Genomic DNA, 11,054 nt, shown 5'->3' with positions numbered 1-11,054 from the left:
GCACCTCAGTGTCAAGACATGGAAAGTGCTGAGTATAATGTGTGGCAGAAAATTAGGGCTTTTTGGCAGCAGAGGCTTTGCCACTTCAGGAGGTGGGCAGCAAGTGAGGCTGAAAATGAAAAGGCTTTAAAGAACTGTATGATGCTAAAAGTGTTTCTGGACTTTTTTACCTGACCCTTGAGGGGACAAAAAAAAAAAAAAAAAGTCTGGCTTCTTGTGGTGAGTGTGAAACAAAAAAACCAAACACAAAACCAAACCACCAAACCAAACCCACAAATAAAACAACCAGAAACAAACCCCATAACAGAAATCTTCAATTTTGAAGTTGCAATTCAGAATGGCAGCTAACTTTGTTTAGCTGGATTGTTGATCAGGTCTTGCAAACAAGAGTCCAATAGTTAAAAGAAAACCGATACAGTCTTCATGCAGATTGTGTGCTACCCTTATAAATCTGTAGGATATTACTGCGAACATAGATGACGAGAATAAGAAGTGGCTTAAATGGGCAAAATGCTATGCCCAGGAAGAAAATCACTTGCCTGATGCCACTAAAGCACGACAGTTTGTGTATAAAGCTGATGAGTCATTTAAATGATTAAAAATCTTCCTATTGGTGGCCTTCAATTGCAGGTAATCAATTCAGCTGCCATAAAGTAGTGTCTAATATGATGTGAAGTTGATATGATATGACTGCTGCATTAAACATAATGCAGCTAAATTGTACCAGGGAGTATATTAAAGAAAATTAGCTCTCACATGATACATTTTGATGCGCTTACAGTTAGATGAAAAAAGGTGAACTTCCTGAGCATTTTCATAAGTTAATACATATCTGAGAGAAGAAATTCCTGTAATTCAGAGCATGGTATCTCTTGGGTAACTTATTGTAATGAATTTCATTGAAAATGTACCAAACGCTGGAATAATTTCATGTAGCAATTAGGTCATGGAATCCAAAAGTGTCTTGGGCTTTGCAGATACACAAAGTGAATAATTTATGCAAAGAAGAGTATTGAATTCCTGCTTGAAGATATGTATCCTGTCATTTTGCAGACAGCTGAGTCTTGGAAAAGGCCGGGGAAGAGAAGACTATACCAGTATTCTTTAGGTAGCTGTCTGTACTTGGACTTTTGTCCTAGGTTAACAGTTCATTATAAAGATCAAATAGAGGTAAATCAATAAAAAGGAAAGGTGTGTAGAGTCTTAAGAAAAGTCGATCACTATGGAGTTGAAAGGCAACCAGTTGTGCTTTGAAGAGTCATGGATGGCCTCCCTCAGCTATGGAGACTTCTGCTGAGAAACAGATGGACTGATGTATTTCGTACTTAACACAGCACAAAGCTGAACTGCAGTGTGAGCACATGCTGCGTTTAATACAGTAAGGTAAAACATCAGGATCTGACATGAGCAAGGAAATGTAAATAGGAGAGCAGGGGCCAGTGCATTTTGCCTATCTTTTTTGAACTAAAAAAACCTCATTGGAGACTGTTGCCAGTGGGCCTTTTAATCAATGTTAAGGCTAGATCCCTACAGACGCTTAGTGAGCTGTAATTGCTTAAGTAAAGCTTGCTGCCTGCCAACCAAGTACATCCCATTCGTGGCTGAGGGTCTGATTTGAAGAACTTGATTACTGTTTTGTAAATAAGATATACACCAATTGAATTAGCACAATCCAAGTGAGTGGATGGTGGAGTAGCAAGACCTCTGTTTTAGTTAACTGCAGTGTATGTGAGTGTTTTGCCGCCTTCTTCTGCCCCTCCTCTGCGAAGTATCTCTTGCAAGCAACAACTAGTTGTTGCTTGCAAGCCTATATACCATGTTTTCTCAGATGAGCTCCCTTAAGGAAGCTTGACTTTTTTTCTCATTGGTTTACATTACTAGCTTTCACTCTGAATTATTTTAATGGTGGATGATTAATCCTCCATTTGAAAAATTATGATGAGACTTGCCAGCTCTTTGATGTATCTTGCTATTGTGAGTGTATTAATAGCAATAAACATCAAATACATAATGTTCTAGTTTGGGTTGCATGCATGTCTGTTTCTATGGAGGTATTAAAACAAGTCTAAACTTAAATTTGGCAAACTTGCATTAATCTCAGACCTTTGTAATGCAGCTCAGAATTTCAAATATCTGCTATCAACTTGAGGAAAAAATTGGAGCGCTGCCCTTTCTACCCAGCTCCCCAAGTCTCTGGTAAATGGTGCTGAACCATGAAGGCATTACAGCTTCCCGTGTAACAGTGTGTACAGCTGTGGCACAGAACACAGAAGGATAGACATAAAGTAATCTTTCTGGGTAGGATTGCCATGCTACCAAGCAAAAATGATCACTAATGTAATGTCTTCTGAAGGGCAAGTAGTGTTGCAGAGTACAGAATTAACCTTGGGAGAGTGAAGTAATGATGGATTGCTGTATTGTCTGCAGCCCTGGACTTTAAATACTACTTTCTCTGGGTTAGTTCTCTCCCTTTTTTTTTTCCTACTGTCTGTGCTATCTGTATTTGGTATTGTCTAATTTCTTTGAGGGGCTGAGAAGTAACAGTTTTGAATTTTGAAACAAAACCAAAGAAACCAAACCAAATCCAGCTATCTGATGAGATTTCTGCCACTGTAGATGATGGTTGTACCATTAAAATCCCAAGTTAGCATCATTTCACTTACAGCTATGTGACTGACAGTATGATAAGAGATCTTTTCTCATTAATTGGTTTGTAGCCCTTCTGGTGCATTTCATTTCTTTAAGGTGAGGTTTAACTCTATTTAATTCCTATTTTGCTATACAGACCTCAAGTTTGGGGTTTTTTTGTTTGTTTGCTTGTTTGTTGTTGGGTTGTTTTGGGTTTAGGGTTTTTTTTAATTGGTTGCTTTTTGTGGGGTTTTTTCATTATGGCAGTATCTTGTAGGAGTATCAGTATTGAACCAGTATAGAGATGATGACAAATATGCAAAGCCAGTCCATGATCCAAAACACTTCATAGTCTGATTTACTGACACTAGCCCTGTATGAAAAAGCAAGATCTGGAAAAACATACCCTTATTCTTGCTGTATGTGATGCTTTATAGTGGAATAGCAGCTTCAGGAAAATGATCATTCTGATCCAGTTGCAGATTGTGCTGTGGAGGAGCTCATTTTAGCCCTTAGAGGGAGCCACAGACTTGGCTATGGAAATGGAGGGAAAGCAGGCAGGTTTTCATCTGTAATACAAGGGGTGGAGAGGGGATGCTTCTCAATTATTTCTGCGGTTTTTCCTAGTTTTTAATTGACAGAAATATGCAAATTAGACACAAGGCTGGTTTGTGTGGTGACTTCCCTAATGTATTTGCTTTCCTAGTGACAGATCTGTAGGGTTTAGAAGGCCTCAAACAAATGTTAATTTTGCCTTTCCCTTTTCACATGGTCACCTCCCTTCTGCACCATTCAGTTTCAGTTTCTACTGTTCTCCTTTTGATGCTGACACAGCAGGATTTAAAACATTCAGATATTGTACACTGCTTCCTAAACAATGAAAAATATAAAAAAGACACAAACCACAGAAGGATCGATTAAGGCTATAGAGTTCACAGGCTGGAAAACTCCGGGAACTGGGGGGCTTTAGCCTGGAGGAAAGGAGGCCTGGGGAGACCTTCTTGCTCTACAACTACCTGAAAAGAGGTTGTAGTGAGGTGGGTGTTGGGTCTCTTGTCCAAAGTAACAAGCTATAGGATGAGAGGAAATGGCCTCAAATTGTGCCAGGGGAGGCATTACACCCCTTTCTTTCACTGTAATCTGTAGTTTATAGCAGAATATTTTTATGTAAGTACCATAGCTAAAGGAGATTATATGGCTGTGTTGTAAAATCAAAAAAAACCCGCTGTTCTGCTGGCTCAGCATTCATCGACATTGCCACTGAGCTATTCAGTTCAAGGAATAGAGGATGTACATGCTTGGAGGAAAATGGATGTGGAGGTTTACAGGCCTTGGCCAATTAAGCACTTCTCCTTTTCTTAAAAATGAAATTAAAATGTTTCCCTTTTCCTCACCCTCCCTCCCCCTTCCCCAGCAGATGAATCCTAGGGGCAGTACTAAGCCAGTAAGAAGCTGTAACACGGAATGGGATAGTGTGTCTAGTCCCAGAAGATAATGTTAAAGATTAAAGGAAACTCCCAACTTATATTTTTAAACAGCTCTGAGCTCCTTTCAGAGACTGCTACTAATTAGAGCATCAAGTTGTGTGGCAGTTATCACGAGGTAATGACTGCCAGCAAAGAACTGCATTAATAGTAACCTTTTTTGTATAGGCTGTTGAAATGTAATGCCTTTCTGTAACGATTTTAGCTTTGTTTTGACTGTTGATCTAGGTGTAGCCAAGATGGAAGAGAAATGAAGAGGTTATCATCCTTCTAAACTGTTCACAGTACTTCCCAGAAAAGCTGGGAAGATGCTGAATGGCCACAGTCAGGAAGCAGACATCCTTAATTCAAATTTCCCTGCTCTTCTGATTAATCAGTTTATCCATACCTTAGGTTTGGTATTTCTCAAGGTTGCCTTTTCAGTTTTGGACCTCATAGATTTTTCAAATTTTTCTGAGAAATCAGGAGAGTTCATGATAATTCAGACTATTAATTTGGAATATTTACAGAAAGGTGAACTATAATGAGAATCATTGTCTACTAGATTAAAAATCGTGCCTTGGATTTACATAGGATACTGCTGGAAACATTTCATAACAGACAACAGGTTCATTGAGATAGCCAAGAGAGAAGCAGCCCTTTTCTCTTTCTAACAGGACCGTGTCTTCAATGAAAACTTGTTTTCTAGTAGACAGACACTTCCTCCCTCTCTGATGGGGTAGGGTTAGAATTGGATATTCTATTCTTGGTTATGCAAAGACCTCTTATTTTTTTATTTTTGACTATGGTGAGTGTTTTCTTTGAATTTTTGATTGTCAGGCATCTCTTGTATCAGGATCTGTTAATTGTTACCTGAGGTCATTCTAGAGATTGTCATTCTTAGAGGAATTGAGTGTCTAGCTTTTTCTTAGTGAAGAGGATGAGCAGGAAGCAGAGCTGCACAGATGCCTGTCTCTCACTGGTCATCCTGACGCCCATGTGTTATGGGAGGGGGCTGTGAAAACAGTCTACATTTAAAGATCAACAAAGGCCAGATGTGAGGAGAGCTCTAACCTCTAAAATGATGCCTCCCACAGGAATGCAAGCAGTGTAGAAAGAGAACGTTTTTACACAAATACTCTTTCATTCTGAATAAAGGGTCACAGCTAGTTAGGAAGGCTCTTACATTTGGACCACCAGCTGAGGAAACTGGCTTCTCAAGAAGCTTTATCATAGTGGGTAGGAAAGCAAACGGAGAGGCTTGGAAATAAGCTGGGATGGAAAAGGAATGAGTGGGGCAATTTTTCCACAGTCTGTCTTCCCCATGATGGTTGTTAAAAGGGGGCAGATGACTACATTTTGCGTAATCAGTTTTTTTTATTCCTTGCAGTGCATGTTTGTGGTCATTCTGTCTCTATCAGAGAGGTCGATTAATTGTTTTCTAATAGTTCTTCAAGAGTATTTCTTCAGAGAGGAGAAATGTGATTCTGAAAGGATTTATGTCAGATGCAGAAGAGAATTGAGGTACCAGAATGGTGGTCATTGTCTGAATTACTTATTGCTCCTTAGCACTTCTAGTCTGGTAAGTGTATGGAAGGTATACTATCAGATATTTATAGTATGCTATCAGATTTTTTCATATCCTTGCAAGGTGCTCAGCATATGCATGGGTTGGGTGTTGTGAGCTCCTGATGAAGCCAACAGGCTAGGCCTGCTTTAGGCCAAATATCCTGTTGGCCCAAAATATTCAAAGCTTGTATTTCTGGGAACACCGTCCTCCGTTAGTCTTTTCTGGTAAGTGGAACACTGAATGGTTTCTCAAGCGTGCCTAGTATTTACTTACATAACTGAGGTTCTCTATACCTTTGGGAATCTGCAACTAAGTAATGTCTCTCCTTCATTCACTACATTCCTGAACTGCTGTCATATCAAATGTTAATTAGTAAGGAAAAGGAATGGACTGGTTAAAACATTTAATTCTTCCCATTGGTCCTCTTGGATTTTCTGCCTCATAAAGAATCACAGTATCATAGAATGGTTAGGGTTAGAAAGGACCTTAAGAAAGAAGTGTAAGTCTTAAACAAAACTTAGCTATGTGTGAAAGCAAAGAGAGAATTGATGAAAAATTGCTACCCATGTGAGAGTTTGAGGACCAGATGTTCTGAGGCACAGTATCTTGGTCAAGAAACTAATGGCAGACTTTATGATGTATCTTTCTACTTCTGTTTTGTGTTGGCTTATGTCAGAGTATTTCTTTATCTTCCTTATTTCCCCTTTGCATTTCCACAATGTTTTATTTTGGGGTTGCTGTGATCCAAAGAAGAAAAGCTGCGTCAGAAGTTGATCAGATTCATCACTGAGATTAGATGATAACACTTTCACATGTGCCTTTAAAAAAAAAATAAAAAAAATCCCACACAGATTAATTCCACTTGATCATTTGGTTACCATTCTCAATTATTTTTGGTGAATAATCTTCAGGCAGTGGGTGGTTTGTGAAGTATTCATTTCATCTGCTTGCTCTTGCTATTTTTGTTGCATGATCGCTCATTGAACACTACCAGTAGTTGCTTGAAAATTTGTTGGTATGCTGTCTTGTATCTTGCATCTCCATCCTGATCTACTTCTGCAGCTAAATGCAGTTCAGAAATGGTTCTTCTTATTATGCTTAAATGCACATAATCCTTGATGAAGAGTTTGTTCTTTGCACTGCGATAGTTTCTGATCAAGATTTGATTTCTGTTCTGTGGAGTCAAGTAAAATAAAATAAGAAAGATGAAAAATGGGTAGAACAGCAAACTGCTTGCCCTGAAGCCTTTGCAAAGGCGAGTCTTTTTCAATTAGTGCCAAAATGTGGAGCCACAGCTCTAATATAATTGAATAAAAGCAGAGAAAGAAAGGCCAACACCCCCAGGCTCTCCCCTTTCTATATATGTCCAAGTGAAATAGAAGAAAGAAGCAGTAACAAAGTCTTTCTTACCCGAGGTTTTTTTTTGCCAAACTGTATTTCTTAAAAAATAGAAATAATAAATCATTTTATTTTAGGAGACAAAATCTGTACATGAGAGAGATCCTGAACTGCAGAGTAGCATGCATGTGAACTGAACTCTATAAAGCCCAAACATAACGGGTTCTGAAATTCTATTTCAGCTGAAGGCATCACTCAAGCATGATCTTTGGATTCATGCTTCTAGGTGATATAGTGTCTTCTTTTGACTTTTAGATCTGATGTAGTTTCTGCCTATATTAAGATGATATTCTTTTGCATACCTCAAAAGAATGTTAGATGAATAGATGCATTAACAGTTTAATTTTTTTGAATATGAGGATCATGGAAGTCATGAAAGAGTTCAACAGATACCTATCTATATAGCGGGTTTCTTATGAGGGAGTGCAGATCTGCTTCTGCTCTATATTCTTGCATAACGTCAAGCACTGGGATGCAAATGTAAATGTGATCTGTGTTTTGTTACAACTTTGGGTTTTGGTGTGTTTTGGTTTGAGGTTTTCTGGCTTTGTGGTTTGTTTTGGGGTTTTTGGGGGTTTTTTGTGGGTCTTTTTTCTTCCTTTTAGGTTTATTTTTGTTTGTTTTGTTTGTGGGGTTTGTTTTTTTGTGTGTGTGTTTTTTGTTTTTTTTCATAATTAAGTGGCTGCTCGCCCTGGTGTCAAAATAATACTATTTTACTGCTAGAATTTGCTTGAAGAGCAACATTGTAGCTCTCCAGTCACACAGTTGAAAATGAATTAACAGCAGGACTGTCATAGTCTGCATGAACTGCTGAGAACTTACTCTTGTTTAATTAATATTAATTTACTATTTATAAAGTGATAACAAGATTCTTGTGGCTTCTGATGCATCTACTTTTAATTTAGAGACATTTTAATTAGTTTGCATGACAATATTTGTCAACACCAGGTAAATAGGACCTCTAATATGACCTACTCTGTTGAGACTAGTTGCCAGGCTAGACTGAGAAATAATATGCAAACCCGTTTCTCCTCTCTTATCAGAAGGGATCAGTTCCCAAGGTGACATAGATATTGTTGGTGTAGGTGATACCTTTAACCATGACATCAGTTTAAACCCCTGGGCAACACTTACGCCCTTGGGAGTGAATTGCTGCTGAAGGGAAGCACTTGAGCTGAAAGTCTGAGACTTTCTTTACACTGAATTTACTCCTGCTCAAGGGCGTGCAGGTGGTGGGTTCAGTCAAGACTCCCTTACTTTCACCAGCCTGCAGCCAGGAGCACTGAAGTGACTTTTTTTTTTTCCGCTCTCCTGTCCTTTTCATTTTTTTCCTTATCTTTGTCTGTTCCTCCCCCTTCCTTTCACTTGACACCTGTCTCTACCTTTGGAGGACTCGGTAAGCAGAGAACTCTGTCCCTGTAAGAGACGAGGAGCAGAATATGCCTGCGCAAAGAGGACCAGAGCAAGAATCAAACCTCTCCTGGGCAGGCAGGAGTGGGAGAGCTCCTTTGCTGCAGGCTGCTTTCTGGAGTGCCGTCAGTGGGGGTTTGTTCCTCTAGTGAGTGTAATTGGAAGCAGGTTTATCTTTTTTCCTTTTTTCTTTTTTTTGAGTCGTCATGCTGCAGCAAATTTTGCGTGATATGTATATTGACCCTGAGCTCCTGGCAGAGCTGAATGAAGAGCAAAAGCAGATCTTGTTCTACAAAATGAGAGAAGAACAGCTGAGGCGCTGGAAGGAAAGGGAAGAAAAAGCACGAATGGAGGAGGCCATGTTGAGAAAGACAGCAAGGCGCAGCCAGAGTAAGATTCGTGACCTCCTTCTATACTTAAGAGCTGGGGATGGTGGGCATGCAACTGTCTATGGTGCAGCATACTTCTGGAAGAGATTACAAAGAAGAGTAGCAGTTGTCCCCATAGGCAAAAAGACTGCCTGAGGCAATAAAAACAGTATGTTCCTGCTCCTTGTTTCTCAAGGCTGGTTCTTTCTCCAGGGGAGTAGTTTAGTGTGGGAGTAAGTGAAATCGTCCTGAAGTGCCTTTTTGAGTCAGGAGTCACTACCTCTATTGTTTTAGTGGTAACAGATGTACTGTGACCATGTTTATCTTCCTGTGCCAAGGCACTTTTCTTCACCTACCATCCCCACCTCCCACCCTCAACCAGGCAAAAGGCAGTCTTATCTGTGCTGTCGAGGCTTCTTGACTTGCCATTAAATGTAGCCAGGTGGCTGGAGTAGGAGATAATTTCATAAATTTGGGTTTGTTATTAAGGACTGTTTGTGAATAAGATGTGACATCAGAACATCCATACCATATAAGACTAAATTTCCAGCTGTACTAGTAAACAAACTCTAACAGAATATCTAGGGAATAGGATAATAGTAGGGCAAGCATATAAAAATAAACAAACAAGCAAACAAAAACAACATCCAAAAGCAAAAAAAAACCCACCAAACAAACAACAAAAAAAAGAAATGTATTTTCATGTAATATGTAGTTAAACTATGGAGCTCCTTCCATAGGCTGTTACAGACACAAAATGTGTGTGACTTAAAAAGGAAGTAAGCAAAAGCATGCAAGAAAACACCAAAAAAAAACTTCTCCAGATGTCATTTCCAAGTGTTTGGTCTTGGGTCCAAATGGTTTGGGATCAATGGAAATACTATTTCCTTGCTCTCTTCTCTGACCAGGTCTCTTTCCCAATTCAGGGGATTGTTAGGCTGACAGAAAATACAAAACATTTTCATCTTGGAAATGTTGTTATAGCAATTCCTTACCCAACAAGGAAATGTCACAGAGATATGTCAAACACTCCTTTCTCTGTGAAATGCCAAAGATCTTATCCTGTCATTAAATCTATTAAAACTTGAATATTCAAAATGTCTAATAATTTTGGGCAGCTGATTTTAAGAAAGCACTCTAGTAGCTCTGCAGTCAGTCTTTGAAGCGTTGCTCATCTTAACACACCCATGGTAGAAAACTTGGGAGAACCTCAGTGCAAATACGTTATTGGATTTAATTGTCAGACTTCTTCAAATGTTTAGAGCCCCTGAACTCTGCAATGTGCCCTTGAGATAGTTATTAATTCAAAGGCTATTATTGAACATGTTTCAGAGCAAAACTAGTTTCCAAGACTCCCTTGAAGCATTTCGATCTTTATGAAATGACTCTAGAATAAGATACAATGGTAGCCTTAAAATAAAGAGGGAATGTTCAGAACACCCTAATCAACCCTAATAGGAGTTTAAAATGTTCTCTTATAGATGGCAAGGTGTATATTGGAAAACCTTGTTCTATTTAATTTCTATTTTTTTTATGTAATTTTTCATACTGTGAGTAGTGCTCTCCTAAGAGGGATAGTGTCAAAATAGCCTCTCTCCTACAGCACAAAAACTTTGTTCATTTTGATTGATTTGTAGCTGAGAAGAAATTAAAATTGCAGTTCAGCTCCACATACCAAACAACATTATATCTTTGAGATAATCTGTATTATGCTCATTCTTTGAGAAACACAGATGCAGAAAAATCTAACTGCAAAAATATTTATGTGATGATTTTTCACAGTGTTGACACCTAAATTTCCATATATAAATTATACATTAAACCTATTCAGCTTCCTTCTGCAGGAGACCATTTTCTGGGTAATTAATTTTCTGATTTATAAAGAACAAGAGAAGGGAGAGCAGCAGACTAACCTATAGATTATACTTGCTCTGACAAAAGTATTCGCAAATACACCTGAAGTTAAATTTCACAATAGACCATTTCCATTTTACTTTCTTAAATTGACAGTTTAAGTTAATGCTTAGTTTTGACTTTTGTCCACTGTTAGAAACTTTCTACTTCCTTCATAACTGTACTAAAGAAGTGATCTTACCGATTTCCTGTAGAGAGAACTACAAGAAGAACTACAAGTAAGTGAAGGACCCTGCCAATTTGGATTTTGACTTGGATGCAGTATCCAGAGCTGTCAACATACCCAAAATGAGATCTCAAAAA

General features: G+C 38.6%; 1 protein-coding gene across 2 annotated transcripts in view; it reads left to right on the top strand.

The window, feature by feature from the left end:
- The first annotated feature begins 8,675 nt into the window (after positions 1-8,675).
- The window catches only part of SH2D4B (SH2 domain containing 4B), a 60,329-nt gene continuing 57,950 nt past the window's right edge, over positions 8,676-11,054 (top strand). Inside the window, exon 1 of one of the 2 annotated variants that reach the window (XM_010020797.1) lies at positions 8,676-8,853. In XM_010020797.1, the coding sequence (XP_010019099.1) occupies positions 8,676-8,853 (178 nt within the window). Of the gene's footprint in view, positions 8,860-11,054 lie in introns of both variants that reach the window. The other variant, XM_010020796.1, reaches the window with a different exon arrangement.

The sequence above is a fragment of the Nestor notabilis genome, unplaced genomic scaffold (genome assembly GCF_000696875.1).
Source record: "Nestor notabilis isolate BGI_N333 unplaced genomic scaffold, ASM69687v1 scaffold2248, whole genome shotgun sequence".
Taxonomy (NCBI): Eukaryota; Metazoa; Chordata; class Aves; order Psittaciformes; family Psittacidae; genus Nestor; species Nestor notabilis.
Note: the sequence above shows the minus strand (reverse complement) of the source record. Positions and strands in the feature narration are given on the sequence as shown.